Source organism: Suncus etruscus, chromosome 7, assembly GCF_024139225.1.
Source record: "Suncus etruscus isolate mSunEtr1 chromosome 7, mSunEtr1.pri.cur, whole genome shotgun sequence".
NCBI lineage: Eukaryota > Metazoa > Chordata > Mammalia > Eulipotyphla > Soricidae > Suncus > Suncus etruscus.
This window is the reverse complement of record NC_064854.1, coordinates 127,824,944-127,849,627: the sequence shown is the minus strand read 5'-3', so window position 1 is coordinate 127,849,627 and position 24,684 is coordinate 127,824,944. Positions and strand designations below refer to the sequence as shown.

The 24,684-nt window shown below is 36.9% G+C and overlaps 1 protein-coding gene across 1 annotated transcript in view; it reads right to left on the bottom strand.

The window, feature by feature from the left end:
- The window catches only part of CACNA2D3 (calcium voltage-gated channel auxiliary subunit alpha2delta 3), a 983,089-nt gene that overhangs the window by 43,226 nt on the left and 915,179 nt on the right, over nucleotides 1-24,684 (bottom strand). The window contains 4 exon segments of the mRNA XM_049777717.1: nucleotides 5,727-5,838; nucleotides 15,700-15,755; nucleotides 18,862-18,914; nucleotides 21,477-21,552. Of these exon segments, the coding sequence (XP_049633674.1) occupies nucleotides 5,727-5,838; nucleotides 15,700-15,755; nucleotides 18,862-18,914; nucleotides 21,477-21,552 (297 nt within the window).

Below are 24,684 nucleotides of genomic sequence, written 5' to 3'. Positions count from 1 at the left end.
GTCCTCCAAAGCCAGTGGCAATTTCTGAGCACATAACCAGGAGTAACCCCTGAGTGTCACTGGGTATGCCTCCCCCCAAAAGAAAACAAAAACAAAAAAAATTATTTCCATCTAGGAATTTGGAGTTTGCATGTTTTCCCATATCTGGGTTCCCTCCTGGCAATCCAGTTACTTCCCACATCCTATAGTTATGTATATGTCCTTCAATGGCATAAAATCACATCTGTGAGGATATACCACATGGGTGTGTGTGTGCTCCTTTTTGTAGAAGTGTAACTTCTCCAGGTTTGACGAATTTTTGTGGCCAGACCTTTTTAAGAATATCCATAACCCAAAATGGGCATATGTTTTATTAAAAAGTAAAATAAACAGTAAATTAATAAGTTATATTCTCTAATATCAGAATTTCTTGGGGTGATATTTTGTGGCCAGAAATAGGCTATTGACACCTGACTCATGTTTTTTGTTTTTTGTTTTTTTTGTTTTTGGGCCACACCCAGTGATGCTCAGGGGTTACTCCTGGCTATGCGCTCAGAAGTTGCTCCTGGCTTGGGGGACCATATGGGACGCTGGGGATCGAACTGTGGTCCGTCCTAGGCTAGCGCTGGCAAGGCAGACACCTTACCTCTAGCACCACCGTGCCAGCCCCACTGGCAACACCTGACCCATGTTTATCTTAGAGTTCACAGACAACTATCTTAGCTCTCTATATTAGCTGGCCCAGGTTTATCTTGAATTGTTATATATCATTCTGCCTCAAGATGGTTTCCTTGAACTTTGACATTATATAAGCTCCTATTTTATCTCTCCTAACCCCCAAGTTTATGTTATAGTTTCCCTAAATGTCCAATACCTGACTGAACAAACCACAATTTTCTCTGTCTTCACACACTCTATACATGCCTGAATAACTCATAGTAGAGAACTCTTCTAGATTTCTGGGGGAATATCATAAATGGAACTTCTTCCAGGAAGCTATCTTGACAACCCTAGGACTCCCTTCTATGCATCCTGTGTAGTATTTATTCTATGATTCAGACCCTGAATATGCAGTGTGACATTGACTATTTAATTGTCTGTGTACTTTATGAAAAAAATAATATTTCCTTATTCAAATCTATCTCCCAGTGCCTAGCATAGAAAATATATTCAAGAAATGTTCACCGAGGTCCCAATCAGTCTTAATTTTTTGTCATAAGGACATATTTTTCTGCCTAAGTAAATTTTTTAGAAGCCTTCTTCAAGGCAATTCATGCATCAAACCTCTTACCTCAGGAGTCAATTAATATCTCACACTTTAGGCACCAGAAATGGGCAAGATCAATATTATGAAGTTAGATACAAACACAGAGATACCTTATGGAAAGTGGGACTATGATTCTGAAAAGTGGGGCAAGCAGCAAATAGGACCTTCAGAAAGAAGGGGGGGTTCTCTTTTGCAATATTCTTTCACTTCTTAAAGTGTGTTTTTGTGTAACATAATCAAGTTGCAGTGAATGGAGAGATAATTCAATATATAAGTCATGCTTTACACAAGGCAAGCCTGGGTTTGATCCTTGGGATCCCATATGTTCCCTCGATCCACACCATGAAAGATCCCTTAACAAAGGAGCAAGCCCTGAGCACTTTGAGCTATGTATGGCTCAAAAACCAAAAAAAAAAAAAAATGGTAATTAAGATGCAATATTATTATTTTTTTTGTTTTTGTTTTTGGGCAACACCCGGCGGTGCTCAAGAGTTACTCTTGGCTGTCTGCTCAGAAATAGCTCCTGGCAGGCTCGGGGAACCATATGGGACACCGGGATTTGAACCAACCACCTTTGGCCCTGGATCGGCTGCTTGCAAGAAAAATGCCGCTGTGCTATCTCTCCTGGCCCAAGATGTAATATTATTGTTTAAGATTTTTGTATATGTGCATCTACATTAGGAAATGAGAGGTTACAAAAATTTTAAAAGAAAAATCACAAGTCTATTTTTCTATGTAGAAATATGTACATGACAAATATTCCAAGGAGTCCATATATAGGATACATGAGAGAAGTAACAAGGGTACGTTATTTAGTGCTCTCTTTGGCAGCACATTTATCAAACACACATTATTTAAAGAGAAAAACAAGCTCTGCTCAGTTTCCACAGAAGTAGTTATTAATAGTAATATCAGTTTATAATCATAACACACAAACAAATAATACCTCATGCATAAAAACACACAATAAAGAAGAGGAGGGTCCAGAGCTAGTACAGCAGGAAGGATATTTAGCTTATATCCTGTTGACTAAGGTTCTAACCCTAGCATCTCATATTTTTCCCTGAGTCTCCTAGAAATGATTTCTGAGAGTAGAGCCAGGAGCAACCTTTGAGCACTGTAAGGTGTGGTCAAAAAATAAAATAACATAAAATAAAATAAAATAAATTAAATAAATTTAAAAAATTAAAAAAAAATTAAAAAATAAAAAATAAATTAAAAAATAAAAAATAAATTAAAAAAAATAAAAAAATAAAATAAAAGAAGAGGAAGAACATGTTTATACATTAACAAAACACATGTTAATACAAACCACAATATCATTTAATTTTACATCAATAATTTTTAAAATTAAAAATGTCATATATCTAAAATTTTTAAAATGCTATTTTTAAACTTACAGATCAACTGTGGTGAGAATTAGAAAATGGTAAAAAAAAAACAACTGAGCAACATGAAAAGCCTATGTATAACATTTATGGAGGTAAGCTGGGAAGCATAGAAAACGGTCAATTATCAAACACAAATGTGAAAATACTCAACCTCCAAAAGATGGGATAAAAATAATAGTCCAATATGCAAAATAAATGAAATGGGTCAAAGAAACAACAGAGAATCAAGTAAACTAAATGATGTTTCTATAAATTTAAAAAAAATGCAAACCTGCCTCTGTCAATATAGAGGGATAAGGAGAGAGAGATGGGAAAAGGGGGGGAAAGAGCCAGTTAGTGAGCATGGCAGAGAGAGACAGACAGACAGAGAAAGAGAGAGACAGAGACAAAGACACAGGACAGAGACACAGAGACAGAGACAAAGAGACAGAGACAGAAAGACAAACACAGAGAGAGAAGGAGGAAGGGAGACAAAAACAGAGAGGTAGACAGAGACAGAAACAGGGTAGATATTTAAAAGAGGCAAAAATCACAAATTTGGTAGTATTTTGAGGGGTGATTGGGTCACACCAAGCAGAGATTACTCTTGGTTCTGCACTTTAAATCACTCTGTGGCAGGCAAGAGGGACTATATGGAATGCCGGGATTCGAAGCACCATCTGTCCTGAATCAGCAGCCTACAGCGCAAATGCCCTGCCGCTGTGCTATCTCTCCAGCCCCATAAATGGAATAGTATTTTAACAGAGTACTGTTAAATAGAAAAATATTAACACATGCATGCATTTTGAAGGTAAGATGGGATTGCTGAAATCATTTTTAAAGAGAAACAGAAATTCCAAATGAAAATTTATCCACTGAAGAATTTAATTTAGTCATAAAAATGTACTTGCATAAAACCAAAAAAATCGTAAGTTACTGGTAATTTGGTTGATAGGTTTTTACCAAACCTCCGAGAAAAAGATGATTCAATATTATACAAAATGTTAAAGATATTAGCAAAAGAGGGAAACTCCAAGTAATGTTGTGTCAAAGAATCTTAAGAGCAATGCCAAATTACATCACAAGAAAGACAGAGTGTAGTCCATTCTCTTTTATGAATACTAAATGCAAAAGTGAACAGTAGATATTAGCAGATGTATTTGGTGATCTGTTTTGCAGTTTTGTGGTCATTTTAGTGAAAAATATACCATGGAGAAACCAGTATATTTCCATTCAAATTAAATATCCCTCTGCTAATAAAATATAAAATGTACATTATATATAATATAAATAGTTCTAGCATAACAATATAATACATTGCATAAGCAAACTAAGATGTCTTAGCAATACATGTTTCAATAATTTTGATAAAATTCAAATTTTAGACATAGTTTAAACAAAAACAAAAATGGCAGCAAATACTTGTACAGAAGAAATATGGTAGTCTGATAAAAATGAGCTAGCTACTAAAAAAGTGCATTGCCCTTGAATTTTAAAAATAGTTACAATGATAAATTCAATAGTAGTCAGATTGTACTATTGTAAATAGCCCTATGTCAGGCATTATACTTCACATGAATTAATCGAAGATATTCCCCTAAATCAGAAATCAGACATAGTTGTCTACTCTAATGTTTCTATTTAACAATGACTCAGAAATACGGTGTATTGTCTTAAATAATAACTCTGAGGGTTAAAAAAAATTCACAAATGATATTAATATGTTTGAAAATGTATAATAAAATTCACATACACATAAGAACTAAATTTAAAAGCATTTAGTATTAAATATAAAAGATTCAATATGCAGAAATCAAGGATATTCTTATATACTAGTACTTACCAATTAGATAATATAGTATCATGTCTCTATATTATTTTTGATAGCAAGAAACATTATAAATTGTTAAAAATCTAACATAAAAGTTTAAAATTGTCTTAAAGATGTAAATAAAATGATACACTTAGTGATTAAGTAGGATGTTTCAATGTTGTGAAAGCTATATATTTAAATCAATCCATAAAAATTCAAATTGATATATAGCTTATTAAATTTAAATCATAGCCTAATATATAAACATTAACAAGACAGTTCTACAGCCAGTATTAAATAGTAAGAGGTAATATAGAAGCCACAATTTAAAACAACATAAAAAGGGTATTTACTTACCTAGATATCAAGTCATATTATAGAGCTATAACAAGAGAACCTCATACTGATGTAGGCATTGACAAAGCATGAAACTTGAAACAGATCTACACATATCAAATCTAAATGCAATAAATTAAAATAAATATAATCCAATAAAAAGTGCCTGTTAGTAGGCCAATTATATGGCAAACTTCCAAATTATGTCCTATCTCATGCCATTTACACATGTAAATTCCAGGAGTTTTAAGTTCTAGATGTTAAAGTGTACAGAATAAAAATACATGAGGATAACTATATGAGCTCTGAGATAAATTTCTTAAACAAGGCACAAATCATAGAAGAAAATAAGAATATAGATTGTATTAAAATTAAAAAGTAAGATTTCTATAAAGTTTAATGAAACTTCTATAAACTTTTATCAAGATATCTATATAAAGTAAAATGAAACATCATGAACTAGGAAGACACATACTCAAAGCATAGAACTGCAAATAAATTATTTTGGAAGCATTTCATGAAAACCCAAATCAGAAGACAAGCAAGATCCACCTTCTGGTTTGGTAGAAAACATCCCAACAGGAATGAAAAGATCAGGAACTCCTAATGACAAGGGAAATAAAAGTATGATAGAAGTCCTAACATTATTAGTAACCATTTTCAAATACTTCAATATCCAAGAAACTTGAAGATTTGCTGCCTTCAATAAAAACATATAAAGACCTTTATCAAACAGAGACTGAAACCATCAAGTATTTTTACTATCCATCAACAAACAAGACTAAAAATTGCTTCTTTTTAAGTTTTCCTCAATTCTGATATCTCAACAAAGCTAAGTAAGGTTTCATCCAAGCTGATAGAAACGCCTCTTCTCATACAAGAAGGTAGCTATGTTGCCCTACATGATACAACTGGGCCATCCAAGAAAAGCTCAATATGAACAGAAAGACAGGGGACTTACTTGGAACAGTCTTCACAAGCAATATTCCCTGAGGTTTCTTTGATGGTGCGTTCAGAGACAAACGCTGGGTATTCAGTATCACAAGGCTCCAAAGTCTGTTTCAATTTCTGGGCTGGAGGGAGAGAAAGAGAGAGAATAAAGAGAATAAAAGAATAGAGTTGAATCAAGGCACATACCCTTATTGTGACTTGAAGTCACAGTAACTCAGAACACAGCTCTGCTCCTGCTACTCTGATTATTTTTAGGCAGAACATAATGCATTATTTTCTAATTAGTCCAGTGATTTCATCTGCCAAGCAACTCTATAAGCTATAATTCCTCAAGCAGTTATGTTGGCTTGATCAACTATCATTTATGCATCAAAAGAATTCTACATTCTGGGACGTTTCAGTCACAGGGTCTCTGACCTCAGAACTTATATGAATTCAGCAATGACCCTATTTTCATATCTGAATACATTTATAAAAGTTATACTACATATTTAGGGTGAGACAAATGTCATGATATGATTGCCTGATTTTATTACAGGAAGAAAGTTGAAGTACAGGATAATAAAATATGTAATATCTTGGACTCATTGCCACAAATCTGATACTAACTCTTTTTCCATACATGACAGAAAGTCACTCTGAAAACATGTATAATACCAAAGTAGCACTTGTTAAAGACCCTCAGACTGATTAAATTAAAAAAAAAACACATTATATCCCATAGACAATTTTCAAAAGTTCTCTAAATTCATTTTTATAAATTTGTAAATTGAAGGTAATATAGTTTTATCAGAGAAATACATGAGTACTAAATGAAATGTTTCACGTGAATATGCAGCACAATATCTAAAACATACAGTGTAACTAACGTCATGGTTGGTCAGAAATAGTAATAATAACAAGAAGTTAGCCTTCCCAGAAAGCATTGCAACTTATTAAAACTATGATGATATAGAAACAATAGCCACATATCTATAAGAAAAAGATGTGAAGTTAGAAAAGTTAGGAGCACAATATTGTATTTACATAACTATATCCTATATATATTACTTACATAACATATATGCCCTATATAATATACATCTCCAAAACTCAATAGGAACTTTTTGTTGTTTTTAGATCACACTCAGCAAGAGTTACTCCTGCAAATTTAGGGAACCATCTGGGGTACTAGATATCAAACTAAGTCAGCCTTTGACAAACAACTTTCCTGTTGTACTATTGCTCCTGCCCCTCATGAGGATTTTAACTAGTGCATATGTAAATAGATCTCAAGTTTTCTAAAACAAATTTGCTAGATTCCAGCAATCATTGTGGCAGGATCTCCCAACTTACCCCACCTTCCTGCCAGGGGAAGCACCCCCATTCCTATCACAAAGGGAGCTAGCTAACACAGGATTCCTGAGTACTAAAAACTTTTTGAGAGTGACCATTAAAGATTGGGTGAATATGAAGCCATGTTCTAAATATTCATGTACTAACAAGATTGTTTATAATATAGAAGGATTTTTAATTCCACTTTAATTCTCTTTTTGTTTGTTTGTTTTGTTTTGGATTTTGGGCCACACCTGGCAACACTCAGGGGTTACTCCTGGCTCTATACTCAGAAATCGCTCCTGGAAGGCTCAGGGGACCATATGGGATGCTGGGGGTTGAATCGAGTCCATCTTGGGTTGGCTGCATGCAAGGCAAACACCTTCCAACTGTGCTCTCATTCTGTGCTCCCACCTCTTTAATTCTTCTGAGAATATTATTTGGGGGTTAGAAGTTGAAGAAAATCCATCGTAATTCTTTAGTTTAAAGAATGCTTTTTTTTTATTGATTGGTTGGTTGCTATTTTTGTTTGTTTGTGTTGTTTGTTTGTTTTGAGCCACACCTGATTGCCCTCAAAGGTTATTCCTGATTGCACTTACCAATTATTCCTGGTGGGCTTTTAAGGACTATTTGGAATTTAGGGGATTGAACCCAGGTAGCTCACTTTTTAATGTTTTTTAAGGGGTGACATCTGGTGACACTCGGAAGTTACTTTTGACTCTGTGCTCAGAAATCACTCCTGGCAGGCTCAGGATGCCAAGAATTGAACCTGGGTGCCTCCCTAGTTGGCCTTGTGCAAGGCTAATGGTCCACTGCTGTGCTATCACTGGTCCCAAAACGATGCATTTTTATTTAGAACCTGTGATTTCAGAAACAGGACTAAATGCTATGCTACTAGCATTGTCTGAGGAATAAATGGATTAAATAAATGTATTGTAGCAGAATTACACAAATGCACAAGTTCATACATAGGTATGTACAAATGCTCATGTAGAGTTACCATGAAATGCTAGTTTTGGGTGTTACCATCTGCATGCGAGGAGCTGAGTCTAATTTCCTGTTAGCTGAGCACACACTCTTTGGGGTGTGTGAGTGCTACTACCACTATGTTGCTGTGTGATATCATAGACATTTTTAAGCTCTAAGCAAACTTCGGTTCTAGTTTTGGAACCAGAGTCACAATGGGAAGTGGGTGGCACAGTCTGAGTGCTTTTGAAGTATATGTGCTCACCACCATCACAGCTTGTTCTGCGTGTACCAATCCATCAAATTCTCAGACTGCCATCCCTTTTGGCTAGTAAAAGTAAGTGGGGAACTCAGAAGATGTCTCAGCATCTTAACATGCTTGCTTGACAAGTGCTAGGTCCTGAGTTCAAAACCAACTGCAGTCTGTAAGGTCTGAGGAGACTCTGACAGTCATGCTTTTGGGGATCTCTAGTGGGAAAGAGCCGGGTGATGATGTAATGGCTTTAGATATACTGAGTTTAATCTTATAGAACTTGAATTTCCAAGGCAAACACAGTCACTCTACAGTATATAGAAGGAAAAATAAAACAATATCATACATAATATATCTAATTATGTATTATATATACATGATATATAATAATATAATACAATAATAATGCAAAAAATATAATAAAAATAAAAGAAAAAGAAAAGAGAAGGAAAAACAGATGTCTGCCTTGTTGCTTTCTCACTGCATTGCTGGTGCAGCCTTGGAATATGACAAAATTCCAAAGGGCAGAACCCAGCCACCACCATTACCCTGTTCCTTGCAATGTCCGTTTATAATATCTAGGTGGCAAAAGACAAGCATTGAATTTGAGAAGCTTGCATTTTAATACTTAAATTACCCAACTTTCGAAAAATAAATCAGATGAAGTGAAATAAAGATGAAGTAAACCGCAGAATAAAGTACTCTAATATAATATAATTCTCCAATGATTATAACATTGAAAGTGAGGAAAGGGTTCTTATGTGTCAGTTGCTTTTCTGATTTCTACTTATTAAAATACTTAATAGTAAAACATGGAATATATTTAGCTAGGAGGTAGGGAAAATAATTATATCTATTTTTTTTTTAAGATTAAGGAATGGAGGATGGAACTAAAGAAATTGTCTACATTCATCCACTGAGTATGTGGTAGAGCCAGAAGTTGAATTTGGGCCATCTGGCTCAAGAACATATATACTTAACTGCTCTGTGATGTGTGGCCAATAAAAAAGAGGAAGAAAGGTCTCCAGGGGCAGTTTGAGATAGGTAGAGCACATGATCCAAATAAGTCCAGTAATCGTCTCATCTCTAATTCTAATTATCTGGTCCCACTTACAGTGGAATGATTCCAATGCTCTCAACGTGGAGACTCATTTGGCTCGGAGCCTTCCCGGTGGTGAAATTCTTCTTCCTTTCTCTTTACTCTAGGCAACCATTCTGATGTGGTGATAAACCATTGAGTCTGCAGCATGACTACAGATTGGCTGTGAGTTGCTTGATGGGCACTCGGGAAACACACGAATTACCCTCGAAGCCATGGCCACATTTAATCTAAATGATGTGGCTTGTCAGGAAGACCTTTCTTTGGAGTACTGAACAGACCATAGAATTTTGAGTCCATAACTAAGGCTGCCAAAAATCTATTGTATATCTTTGGAAGTAAAATAGTTTTATTTAGAAAAACAGGAGAGAGAAAGAGAGTACATATCACAGGTTGTGATGTGGGGAGCGGAGAATGAAGTTGCCTATTGTTTTAACTCAGAGGTATTCAAAACTCATTTTAACAAGGCTTTATTACTCAAGGATCTGCTAGTTTTCCCCGGAGGAAAAACTGGTCTTCAAAAAGTAGAAATGCATTTCCTGCAAATACCCAAGAATTGATTAATCTGGACCATTACAGTATGACCTGCTTTAATAAAAATACTCACTCAAGCTAATTATATCTAAATACCATAGTCACATTTTCAATGGATATTAAATATCCTTATCACCATGCAGTGAGCAAGTCCTACTATCTTCCTGTTCTCCAGCAGACATTAAAATGTGAAAAAAAAATTAAGAAGTATATCCAAAGTAACTTTTCTATAAGTGACAGAGCCCAGAACTATGCTGGGGGACCACATTCTGGAGCCCCCATTCTTTGCCAGTATGCTGCTATTCCTCCATACTTAGCTCAAGTTGAAGTTACCATGACCTATCACTTACAATGAAACACCCAAGGAAAAATCCACACAATTGAATTTCTTTAATTTTACCTTAGCAACAAATGTCCTGATGAGAATAAAGGACTTGGGCTCACAGTAATTATATACAGACAATAGAGGATGAATAGAGTTGCCATTTGAAAAGCTTTCCTCTTCCTTTGTCTCTGTGAATACACCCCCATTCAAAATAGGGTGCCAGCAAGCTCCTTTCTCTTTGTGCAACTTCACCAAATGATACCTTTGTGATAATCAAGCAGAAATGAGCTTCCACAGTCCCCTCATTAAGGAAATGAAGCAGATAAACAGTGTAATTATGGATTCCATTTTTAGCTAGGCAAAGATGTCTGTCTCAGTTCAGGGTCTTTATTCAGTGAAGGGCTGGTAAATTGGGAATGAAGAAATCTTAGGAGTCCATATTGGTAGGATGCTTAAAACTCTTCTTTTATTAGGCTGAGTCTCAGTTTTACCTTTACATTTACCAAGACACTGCTGCAGACAATAGCAGCCTTGTGGACAAGTTTTCACTTCCTCTCCCCCAAATCAATTAATTCTGTCTCTTTATCTCTGAAGAAAAAGGGAGAAAGGGAGAAAGTTATAGATATGCCCAGCAGAGGGCTATAGGGCTAAAAAGACAATTCAGTGTGGCCACAGACTACTCTGAGAAGGACAGCTGCATCTTAATATTCCCTGACTGAGGTGTCCCAGAGAGGTCGAATGATAAATTTTAGCAGTCCACACATCTCAATTAAGTAGTATTTGAAGACAATCTCATACCAGAATCCTGAAAATAAAAAAGTATATCTTGTCCTGATAATATAACTGTTGGATGAGGTCTTTTTACAGTCTGTTGAAAGTTCTCTTGGAGTGAGGATGAAATAAATCACTTAAAATTAGCTCTGATTAAGGATAATTTGTAAAATTTCCTGAGACTGAGAAGTAAGCTGAAGCATCAGCATATCCCTCTTTCTCAAAACTTTGCCCACCTTTAGAGAGAGAAGCCGAAGGGAATAATTTCATAATGAGAATCTTCCTCATACATTTCTATAACTTCCATGAGTACCCATATTGTTTACCTCCTTTTCTCAGTATTCTATTCCCTATCAGTCTACAACAGGGTTTCTTTTTTTTTTCTTTCTTTCTTTCTTTTTTTTTTTAACGCTCAGGGGTTACTTCTGGCTATGTGCTCAGAAGTTGCTCCTGGCTTGGGGGACCATATGGGACACCGGGGGATTGAACCGCGGTCCGTCCAAGGCTAGCGCAGGCAAGGCAGGCACCTTACCTTTAGCACCACCGCCCAGCCCCTACAACAGGGTTTCTAAACACTTGTATCATTGACAGTTTGAATTAGGTCAGTTTGGGGGTCCACAGTATATTTAGTAGCTTCCATGATCTCTACCCACTAGATGTCTGTAGCATATCTCATTGAGATTTGACAACTAAAATTGTCTAAAGACATATGAACTCCTTTCTCAGTGTCAAAACATCTCCTACATAATAACACTGGCTTATCCATAGATTATAGTGACTGATGCTGAAATTAAACTCCTAACTATTCATCGGTTCTAAAGATGAGGAAAAGAAGAAGGCAGAGTCCTATAGTAAAGGAAGATTCTGAGGAAGGAAGTTGATCAAGGTAGCATTGGGGACAATGGGAATGAAGATTGGTGTAAAAAAAGGAAGCAACTTCATGCTCATCACCATTGTCCTCCTATGGGGTATTAGGATATGGTCTGGTACCTGGGAGGAAAGAGGTATGCTAAAAAGATAAACAACTGAATATAATCAGACTGCTGCTCTTGGAACTAAACACTTTTAAAAGCCAAGTATTATTAGATTCATGTGATAATACAACAGGTAGGGTGCTTGCCTTGCACACAGCTAACCCAGATTTGATCCCTGGCATCTATATGGTCCACTGAGCTTGCCAGGAGTAATTTCTGAGTCCAGAGCCAGGAGTAACCCCTGATCATCTTCTGTTGTGACACACAAAAAAAAAACAAAACAAAGAAAAATAGTTTAAGCTTTCCACTCCTTATAGTGAAAATGAGCACGACTAAAACTGTGTCATACCTCCATTATGTGAAAAAATCTTGCTCTATACAATGTCTTGCATATGAACGCTTTGTTTCATTTTTCTCTCACAACCATATTATATTTATTACTATCACTGTTGACAATCCAGGATACAAGGGTCCAGAATCTCACAAACTACCAAATGACAGTAGAAAGTTCCCTAATTCCTAAATCGGGGGGGGGGGGGGCCTATCCCTCAGAAAAATAGCCACTTCACCGGCCAGAATTTACAACCTGATTTTAGGGAAGCAAAGGTTGTCTGCACATACTTTTGCTACTTAATCAACTTGCAATCTATATTCTTGGTCTCTATTGAGCTTCTAGATTCCTTTTCTCTCTTTTAATCTCATTGATCTATTATTATGTCTAATGGAATTGTAGCAAAACTCATAAGACCAGTAGACAACAACAATAAGCACTAATTCAGCAGGTCTCTTTTCATCTCCCTTTTTAAAAACATATGCTATTTTTACACAAAAACGGGATCATGTTACAACTAAAATTTTCTTGTGAGACATGAGTTTTCTCTTTGTTGGTATCTTGCTCTTTGTTAGCTATCTGTCTCTCCACTGCTGATCTAGATTTAATTTCACACTCTTATCCCCCACCATTGATTCTTCTATACACTTTTGTATATATTTTGTCCACCTAATTTTATGAGCACATTTTTAAGTTGCTAAGAACATTTAAGAACAGAACATCATTTAACTGTTTTTTGTACATTTCTCTGGATGGACTATAACTTAATTTAGAGATCCCCATTATTCGTCATGTAAAATTTTCAGTACTGCATTCTAAATTTCATGGTTATGACCACCCTGTCATAAACTTCTGTTTCCATTTCTGTGTCTTCCTTAAGTTTTATTTCTTGAGGATTATGAGTACTCAATGTCCTTCACTGCTAATATCAATCTAGCAAGAAGGGCAAAAATCATGTCTCTACCCTGAATGTCACAAAAACATTGAAGGAAGGAATAAGGGAGCACTTGTGTCCTAACCCCTACCATTGTCCATGTTTGATGACAAAGTCAACATCTAACACACTTGGATAAAATTCATGGTTATATGAGGCATTAGAACTTTTTATGGATTTTGCTTCAAGTCATATTCAATAGAAAATTTGTGAGTTCCTGCATTGAGGCAAAAGACTATAACATCAATGACTAGAATAGTCATACTTGGCAAAGCTAGACAAGAAGAGACTGAACATTATTTATGTATTAATCCCCAAAGAGATTTTCAAATTTAGGAAACTTCCCCTGCCATTAAATAATTCTAGGAAAGAGGCTTTGGTGGTGGGAAGGTCACTCTCGTGAAGGGGAGAGTTCTTTTTTATAACTGAAACCCAACTACAAATGTGCTTGTAACCATGGTGCTTCAATAAAGATATTATTAAAAATAATAAATAAGGGGCCAAAGAGATAGCATGGAGGTAAGGCATTTGCTTGGCATGCAGAAGGATGGTGGTTCAAATCCCAGTATCCCATATGGTTGTCCCCCGAGCCTGCCAGGAGCTATTTCTAAGCATAGAGCCAGGAGTAACCCCTGAGCACTGCCAGGTGTGACTCAAAAACCAAAATAATAATAATAATGATAATAAATTAAATGTAGGTGCAGAGAGAGTACAGAAAAGCAATATTGCTTTCTTTGCAAGCAGCTGACCCAGGTTCTATAGCAGCGACCCATATTTGGTCCCCAAGCTCCACCAGGAATGATTTTCTGAGCACAGAGCCAGGAGTAGGTTAATAGTGATGCGGACAAAGAAAAACAAAGGAAAAAATAGAAATTGTAATTTGGACTAGGAAAGTAGTACAGCAAGTAAAATACTTGACTTGCGCTTGGCCAACTTAGGTTTGATCCCTGGCACTTCTTTTTTTTTTTTTTTTTTTTTTTGTGTGTGTGTGTGTGTGTGTGTTTTTTGGGGGGGGTCACACCCAGCAGTGCTCAGGGGTTATTCCTGGCTCCAGGCTCAGAAATTGCTCCTGGCAAGCATGGGGGACCATATGGGAATCCGGGATTCGAACCGATGACCACTTGCATGAAAGGAAAACGCCTTACCTCCATGCTATCTCTCCGGCCCCCTCTGGCACTTCTTTATGGTCCTCTGAGCACTGCAAGAAATATTCCCTAAACACAATTGAGTGTGGCCCCAACCCCCATTCAGATACAGAAAATGAAAGGAAAAAAAAAGAAATAATGACTTAGTTTGAGAGCATATGAGTAATAACAGTCCTTCAAAATGTCTGAGCTAGGGGCCGGAGAGACAGCATGGAGGTAAGGCATTTGCCTTTCATGCAGAAGGTCATTGGTTCGAATCCCGGCATCCCATATGGTCCACTGAGCCTGCCAGTAGCAATTTCTGAAAATAAAGCCAGGAGTAACCCCTGAGTGCTGCCAGTTGTGACCCAAAACCAAAAAAAAAAAAAAAATGTCTGAGCTAACTGGGATGGAATCAAGAAAGAATTGTCACTAATCATTCTTGGGGTAATTTAGGGACTCCTCGCCAACTAGGATTTTAAGGAAGTTAGGTGGAATATCAGACTAAAAATATCCAGCATTTGGGAGGAAGCTAATGCTACGTTATAAAACAATATCTTTAAAATACAAATTAAGAGAATAATAGAAGCAATCTTCCAGTCCTTGATAAGGAAACAAACATGAACAAATGCATGAAAGAAAAAGGAGAAATAATGAGCGTTGGAACAGATGGCAGACATGTAGGCATTCTCTCTTTGAGGAACTAATTTTCTAAGGCCTAAGGCTCTTATTATTCACCATTAACATGGTAAATATTGTCACAATATCATCATTGAATTGATTATTGCTACCACATTTTGAATATTTACTATAATCTGATTTCAGAGTTTAGTGTATAAAGATTTCTCACATCTCTAAATAGACAAGTATACAAATGAGAGAAGATAAATATTATTTTCCCATGTGATGCAAAGAGGTTCTACTAATAACTGTTCCAAGTGTTAAAAGCTTTTGAGCAGACACAGTGATATACATGATCGGATTTGTCATTCAAGAGGATCATGGTGAAACAAAATCACTCATTCACTCAGCCCCAGAAGGCCAATTGTCTGACTCCCTTAGATTTTTAGCACTATTCATGATCTTCTTGAAGGATTCACCTGTGTCATGAATGACCTCATAAACCTTAGTTGAGAAAATAGGTCAAAGCATATATTCAACATAGACTAAATGAAATCTGTGGAATTTGTTAGACTGAATCGTGCTGTACTTTGCACAAAGGGTGACTTTGTTGATAGAGTTGAAAAATCTTCCCTCTGTCCTGCGAAACTTCATGTGAGCACATCCCTGATGAAAAGCAGCCAGCGAACCCAGGTTTCTCACGTTGAGCTAGGTAACAGAAACCAGTTGTTGCTTACCTTTAGCTGTCATATCTGAGTGCCACCAACTGCAGAGGTTAAATTCCACCAGGAACCTAAGCGGGTGATGGAAAAGTCCAATGTTACTCGGTCATTCACATAACAATGACTTTGTTATTTCCCACCACTCACCTCATTGGAAAGAATGAGCTAGAAGGAAAGCCTAGTCAACAAATAGTGTTGGGAAAACATGTAAAAAAAAAACAAAACAAAAGGACCTAGGGTGGGAGGTGTACACTGGTGGAGCATGGTGTACAATGTATGACTGAAACTAAATCATGGACAACTTTGCAACCACGTTGTTTAACTAATTAATTAATATAGTTTACTGCAGTATCCACTGTAAGCTGTGTCTAAAAATGAAAGAAAGGGGGCCGGTGAGTTGGCGCTAGAGGTAAGGTGTCTGCCTTGCAAGTGCTAGCCAAGGAAGGACCGCAGTTCAATCCCTGGTGTCCCATATGGTCTTCCCAAGCCAGGGGCAATTTCTGAGGGCTTAACCCCTGAGCACCAAATGGGTGTGGCCCCAAAAACTAACACCCCCCCCCCCAAAAAAAGAAAGAAAGAACCTAGTCCCCTATCTGGTACCATGTACAAAAATAAATTTAAAATAGATTAAAGAACTTTGATATTAGATATAAATCCATGAATTTTATTGAGGAAAACATAGAAAGAACCCCTCATGACCTAGAGTTTAGAGAAATTGTTTAGGATTTAATGACATCAGCCAAGAAAACAAAGGCAAGAATAAACAAATTGGACTACATCAAACTTAAAAACTTTTTCACTGACTATTAGAATAAAAAAAATGGGGGCCGGAGAGATAGCATGGAGGTAAGGCATTTGCCTTTCATGCAGGAGGTCATCGGTTCAAATCCCGGTGTCCCATATGGTCCCCCGTGCCTGCCAGGAGCAATTTCTGAGCCTGGAGCCAGGAATAACCCCTGAGCACTGCTGGGTGTGACCCAAAAACCACAAAAAAATGGGGAAAATATTTCCCCATCTTTTATCTAACAAAAGGTTAAGATCCAAGTATATAAAACACTTGTAAAATTGGGGCCAGAGAGGTGGCACTAGAGGTAAGGTATCTGCTTTGCAAGCGCTAGCCAAGGAAGGACTGCAGTTTGATTTCCGGCCGTCCCATATGGTATCCCCAAGCCAGGGGCAATTTCTGAGCACTTAGCCAGGAGTAACCTTCAGCATCAAATGGGTGTAGCTCAAAATACCCCCCCAAATTACTTATAAAATTAAGATAGTTAAACAATAAATCTCATGAAATATGAGTAGGAAAAATAACTAAGAGGAGAAGATATACATATGGCCAATAAATATATTAAAGAAATACTCTATCTTTTATCATGAGGAAACTGCAAATAAAAACATTAAGATCACCGCAAATCCTGGATGAATTTGAGGAATATTATGCTGAATGAAGTCAGTCAAAAGAGAGTGGCAGATACAAAATTAAGTATCACTGTGTGGTATAAAAAGTAATAAGGAAATAATAGTAGTAAAAAAATAATAGCCAAAGTTTAACAGACCATGAGAACTGAACTTCCATAGTAGAAAATAGGTGGTGGGTATTACTTTGGTGGAGGGTATGTTTCATTTTATTAATAGAACCTGATCAGATGACACAGATAAAAATGATTTGTCTAGCTGGCAACACTTTTAGTGGGCTTTAATCTTACTTGTGAAAAGGAATTTTTATCATTAATGCTTTCCACACACTGAAATCATATTTATCTAGACTGAAAGCCTACTGAAAACTCACTGCTTATAGGAAAAAGTTTCCATTTATAACAGCCATTCATTATTTAGAAGTCTCTACTTAAAGGACCCTGCTTCATAAGCATAAATAGAAAATTCTCTAATTAGGATATAAATTTGTGGAGCGATAGTGCAGTGGTAGCACATTTGCCTTGCACTCAGCTGACCCAGGATGGACCTGGGTTAGATCCCTGGCATCCCATACAGTCCCCAAGAAGGAGCAACTTCTAAGTGCGTAGCTAGGAGTAACTCCTGAGTGTCATCGGGTGTGACTCTTTTAAAGCCGAAAAGAAAAAAATGAATGTAAGATTGAGTAATAAAAGAAACTTTCAAAACATATACACAAACTTGTTGAATTGTGTGTATTTGTGAGTACATGTTCTTTTCTGAGTGTATACATATGTGGAGGGACCAAACTTAATGAAATTATACCACAATGCAGCATCAAAAAAAGCTCCGATTGTTAGTCAAGAATGCGAAAGTAATAAAAATTATCATCGGAGTCTATGGAAATAGATCAAAATGCAATCATTTCTTTTCCAGACTCATGAAGCAGTTCACTTTCAATCAAGATGCCACTATTATCTATGACTGGATTTTGTTCCTTATGAATATTTAGAACTTAGCCTCTGCATATAACTTTATAAATGAATACCTTTGGTTACGTTAAGGCAATAAAGAAAACAATGTTTGTTCATCATTGGCAAGAAATATGCCTTTAACCCACAGATCTAAAGGTTTAATGGTGAAAATAGAAGTGAAAAGTTTGGTGTGGCTTACATAGTCTGGCTAACTTACTCATCATGCAAGCAGTCCTTTTTGTGTGGGGGACAGCAGTGTTTTTCATAGTGTGTCCCATATCTTGTCTGGAAGTAAAAATTTTTTGTTTTTATGCCAATTCAAGTCTGACCATAGTCACAGATGCATCCAGTACCATCCAGACAGGATAGAGTCAACGATTAAATCCCACCTGAGAAAAGTCCCCAGCCGCTGACCCAAACTGTATAATCCCCTACCTTCACCCTGCACATGCCAAGACGTCCCAAGCAGCACTGTGGACAGTCTTAGCAATTTGTTCTTCTGACCACAGCCCACCCAGGCTGTATGAAAAACAGCCAGACAGCTATGTTAAATTCAACAGTAACCACAATAAATAAATTTGCTTTGTGTATTGCAAGCTGTGAGTCTGCTAAACAATGACATAAGGGGATAAACAGGGACCAAGAATAACCTAATAAAATTTTTCTTTGGTTTCCACATTCAATATTTTGAGATGGTTCATGAGGGGATGGATCTCAAGGTTTTATGAATCTAAGCACGAGAAGTCTCCCATTGGCGTCATAAGGCAAATTAAAAAAGCAATAAAACTATTTTTAAGTAGCAAATCTTACTTACAAGACCAATTCTGTCATTATCCATTTCACTGCAGCGAGGAAAGCATTATAAGGCTGAAGAGAAGAGTTCAGATCATTAAAAACAACGTGTCACCCAACGAACTTGGTAGTTTAACTTAGGGCTTTACATTAAGACAATGTTATTCTTCTGCAGAGATTAATATCATGTTAAAAAACAGAAGAGCCCTAGCTAGAGGAGGAAAAGGGTTGAGTATTATATCCCAAAACTAACATTTAAAACTTTGAACTCCCCTGTAGAGAGATGTGATTTACAAGTAAAATAAACATGATCTAATAGAAGGGTTATCTCTGGGAACAGAAAGGAAGTTCAGCAAACGCTGCTTAAACCTTCACCCTCTAGGGGCTAATATTTCCCAGCTTAAGGCTCAAGAGCTTGAATCATGTTAAGTAATTTCAAATGGTAATTCTCGCTTCTGCTCTCCGAAGGGAGGTTCCCTCCACTCCATCCCAGTGTGGCGTTCCATGCAACAAGTGAAAACTGCATAGACTTAATATTAATGTTGCCCATGAATTATGCAAGAGTCAGGCTGCCTTTTCTCACACTTACATACTTGCACTTGAAAAAAAAAGATAACCATATAAGCATGTGATTTTTATCCTTGCAGAAAATCCCCTTTATGCTCTAAAAGAAGGCATTGACAGGCTAATCTTTATTTCAGAATATTTTAATTAAAAAAAGCAGTTGGATTGTTTACTCTGTGATATTTCCTATGTGGATAATTCAATTTCCTGAATTCTGGAAAATACCAAGTCTCCCCGTCAGTTGGTTCTTTGTACCTAGGTATGCCAGATATGTGCTCAGTAGGCGAATAGGAGAGACAGGCAGTGACACTGGCAAAAACCTGGCTCCAGGTGGCTGGTCTAGAAATTTCTCAGAACCTTTTGTGGTACTGTTTGGGTATCCAAGAATTAAAAGGTCAAATCTTGATTTCTGTAGGGATGATTATTTTAATCCTATCTTCTTAGAATTTTGATGATAATGGATATAAGAAGTAGGAAAAGGAGGATGATCTTATTTAAAATAAAATCATAATCAATTTATATGTCTCTAATCATTTTTGAAACTTCCCTATTAAGCTAGTAGGTAACTATTGAAACAGCAATCTCTTTGGGTTCCTCCAGTTCACCCAGATTTTAGGGTGGATTTCCAGAGTTCCATACAGGAATTGCGTCATTCTTGGGCCTTCGGTATAGAGTCAATAAGGACATGAGATATTCACTGTTTCCTAGAACCAGATTTAGCAGGAAAATGGTTCTGCCATTATATTTCTAAAAGTTTGAAAAATATTTGTCATTCTTTCAAAAGTCAAATCAAGAGCAGTTTCCTGATTTTGGATAAGAATGACATTTCAGGGCATGCTTGGTAGTGGGTCAGGAGGAGAGAATGAATAAAAGGATTAAGGGGGCCTTGGTGCAGAGAAGGGCCAACATAGGGCAGCTAACCCTTAAGGTCAGGGGGAAGGGCAATCAACTACCCTTTGCCAAACACTGGCTCACTGCAAATGTAAATCGAGAGATTATGTAAAATGGGATTAAAATTAATATCATTCAGAAGGATAAAAACCATTGAGCTTTTAAGCCTAATGGTGAAAGCAGATATCTTGGGAACATTTTTAAGTCTGGAAGTATTCCTGCTAAGGTTAGGGAAGTTGGGTTTGGAATAATTTGTTGGTTCTTACAAAGAAAAAAGACTTAGTTCTTCACTGCCTCTTAGCAATTTTTCAGTTCTGATTCATGTCTTGCTCTCCACATGTAGAAAAACTGTATTAAATGTTTGTTTTTTAAATAATCCCTTAGCAAGATTGATCTTACATCTGTAATTGAGAATGGGTTGTATTTATTCTTTTAAACCAAAATTCCTTTTACATTTTGTGTTTCCAGCTAAATGTCTGGCATTTACAAAACAATAACATGTAAGGGTTATATTTATACCTTATATCCAGACTATGAGGGTTTCTGGTCTGTTTTTTATTTTGTGTATGTTTGTGTGTGTGTGTGTGTATGTGTGTATGTGTGTGTGTGTATTCAGGTTAATAGTGATCAAACAAACATACTATATACACCATGTAAATGACCTTTTTAAATTGGGTAATTATAACTGCTTTTCTGGCAGTCTGAGAGCCAGATTCTAGAGCTGTTATATCTGTGTTGATGGAACTTCAATTGTGATATTATCTATAAAAAAATAGGTAACTGGGAAGAGGACTCTGAAACTGCAGCAGCAGGATTAAATTAGAAAACCTAGAAGCAAAATGAGCATTTAATCATACAGAGGCTAACTACTCCATTATGAACCAAAAGAAATATTTATGCTGAAATGATTTTCCTTTGATTATAGATGTGATATTTTAAGTATCCCCTCTTCTCACCATCTACAGTGGCTGCTGAAGTAATTCAGCCAAGACTTTTCATCTCTTTGTCCTTCAGCTAATTATTGCCTCTTAAGCAGAAATACTATTTCTCAACCAATGAAGTTATGAGATGCCATTAAACACTCATAGTTTCAAAAAAAAAGTATATTTGATTTAAAAAATAAAAGAGAGATATCCATACGAGGAAACAGAAATGGACTGTTTTCTGGGAAATTGTACTTACATCCAGGAGGCTCCTGGCGCCATCAGTGCTCTCCTTGTTGGCTGGGCACATGGCCTGATAGTCATAAAGGGTGATTCTAGAGAAGAGAAGGACAGGAGCTTCACTCTCTGGGAAAGCACATAAAGTGAGGGATTGATGGACAAGGTATGTTAACAGACACGTTCCTACCAACCAGTGCAGGAGAAGCCACCACAAATCAATCTGGTCTATGAAGGACATGGCAGACTCATCAGATAGGCACATCATGACAGAAATTTTAGAAAAAGGGGCTGAAGAGCTTTGTACTGGAGGAATGGGGGAAGAGAAAACTCCCAACTTAAAGGACAGCCCCCACATCTCTGATCTTCATCTTCAACAACCTTCAAAACAACATGCAGAGCTAACTTCTAAAAACAGTTGGGTGTGACTCAAAACCCAAAAAGCAAATCACAGAATCTAAATCAATAAAAAAGTTAAAAATAGCTGAGAGATAGCACAGTGGTTGGGCATTTGCCTTGCACACAGCCAACCCTAGAAGGACAGTAGTTTGAATCCTGCACCCCACACGGTCCTCTGAGCCAGCCAGGAGGGATTTCTGAGAGCAAAGCCAGGAGTAACCCCTGAGTGCTGCTAGGTGTGATCCCCCCAAAAAAGTTAAAAATAAAATAAAGTTTATGAAAACATCTGTTTCTGATTTAAAAAAAACAAACCCTTTTTCCATTGGTAATAAAGGTAGAGTTTTATCCTTATTATAAACTTGATGTTTTGAAAAAAAATATTTAAATGAGTGTTGTTCTATTTCAGATTATTTTATAACTATTCCACCTATTTTTATTTTTTTATCAACAAATGTATAAAGTAAAGGAGTGGTTAGTGACCAGTTTTTTTGTATTTTGGTTTGTGGGTCACACCTAGAGGGGCTCAGGGTTTACTCAGGTCACTTCTATGAAGAGATCTTAATGTGGGATGGGGAGTAAACACTGCAATAAAAGCTTCCTATGGCAGATATGTTGTGGGGTCTACTTCATGGTGATTCCTAGATCCTCAGAGCACCCAGAACAGAAAAGGTATTTGGTTTTAAAAGGTAGAGAATGCGAGCCTGAAGTTGGTAATGACAAGTGATATTGAAGAGGTTGACTGGAACATCTGACAGCAAGGCCCTGTTGCCTTGTCTGGATAACCAAAGAGGACATCACACAAACAAACAGGATACAAAGAGTCAGCAGGGAGCTGCACATCAGTAACCAGTCACGTGTGATCCTGTCAAAAAGGAAACCTGTTCATGAGAGTCTTTTCCAGCTAGCTGTTCCTGCACTGCAATGTCCAAGAGAACATCTGTGGCTGCAGACCTCCCAGTAAGTCTCCAGAACGTCTTCCTAGAACTTTTCATCTAACCTCATTCGTTGTCATCTGACTTGATTCTCATAGCAGATGCAAACAGAGCAAGTTTATGGAAACAGAAATGAAGCTCTTGAATACCTCTCTGACCAGTGTCTGTCTCCGAGACATCTTGAAGTACATTCTTACAGTAATGCTCACCATTGACATGGCTTTGATGCTAACACAGCCACAGAGCACACACAGCAGACCCCGGCAGACAACTTCAACCTGTCTCTGACTGATTTTGCATGCCTCAATGCTAACCTCTCCAAAGGGACTAATATGGACGTTCCAGAAGGGAGTTTTGCGATTTTAACAAAATGTGTGATTGGGTTATCATTTTCTTACTGTCCAACTTGTCTCTGCTTAGAACCTGGGACACCGCTAGCATAAGAGACGGCAGAGTTTGAGTGGATCATAAAAGTACCTGAAGATTTATAGATGTATTAGCCATTGGTTCTGAGAAAGGAGGGGCATTGGTGGTGCGAATGTTGCACTGGTGAAGGGGAGGTGTTCTGTTTATAACTGAAACCCAACTACAATCATGCTTATAATCATGGTGATTAAATAAAGATTTTATTAAAAAAAATAAAGACTGGTTCTGAAGACCAAAGTGAAAGTGAAATTCTAAGCACATACTTTGCATGCAGGATCCATGGGTTTTATCTGGTTTTATGAAATTAAAGTCTCTTGAGCACTGCTGGGTGTGATCTCCAAACACTGAAGGGTGTAGCTCCCAGCATTACCACAAATGGGCACAATACATAAGTAAATAAGGACTGATTCTACCATCATCAGGGTCAAATCTTAAGGGATTCGCTTACCCTCTTCTGAGGCATCCATCACTCTCTCTCTAATAAAATGACACACAGAGCTGCCAAGATTTAGATAATCGGGCATATGGAATTATGCCAAAATACACCATTTAATGTATTAGTCTTTTATGATCCTTACAATAAAAATTCTAATTTTGATCTTTGTTAAAGTGTGGACTCTTAATATCAACACAATTGCTAGATGTTCACTCTACAATAGCGAATGACCTAGTGATTAAAATGCCAGCTTTGAAGTCACATCTAAAACACAAATCCTATTTTATCTACATATTATATTAAAATGCTTTCTTTATTTTCGTGTTGTTTCAGTTTCCTAATGTGTAAAACAATAAGAATAATGGCAACCTGAATGGGTGTATGTGAAGATTGCATTAGATTATATATCTGTTGCTTTTTAGCAGTATACCTGATGTAGATGAAGCATTAGTTAGAAGGCAGATTTTCCATTGCTGCTGCGACTTATGAGATTGGTTTCCATTGTTATTATTAATGAATATGGATATTTTTAAGGCGAAGGAATATAATTTAAGTTTTAATTATCTGGCTAGAGGATCAGTATGCACTCTGCTTCTTTTAATTCATGGATAGAAATGACAGTGTAAATAAAATATATACTTGTTAATACAGTAAAAGTCACCTGCTGAAGCCAAAAGTGATTATCATATGATGATTCTGGAATGTTTTCTCCATGCACTTCTTAGATGAGGATCATGAAAAAGGCCAACTGACACCATGGAGCTCTATTCGGCAGCCAAGTGCATGAACTCCTCTAGAAAGACCTAAAATACTTGAATTACTCCCAAATGACATGGGGAAAAAAACCAAGTGACAACTAATCAAGCATAGGTGGGGAATTCAGACATTCTTCAAGAAGTAAACTCCACCATTGGACACTAATGGACATCTACGCCCCACTGCCTTCTGCTGGGTGGCCAGACTCTTCAAATTCAGATCTGTGTGTCCATCCCAGCAATAATGGAATGCCACTAAGAGCGTTGCCCCATCTAAGGTCT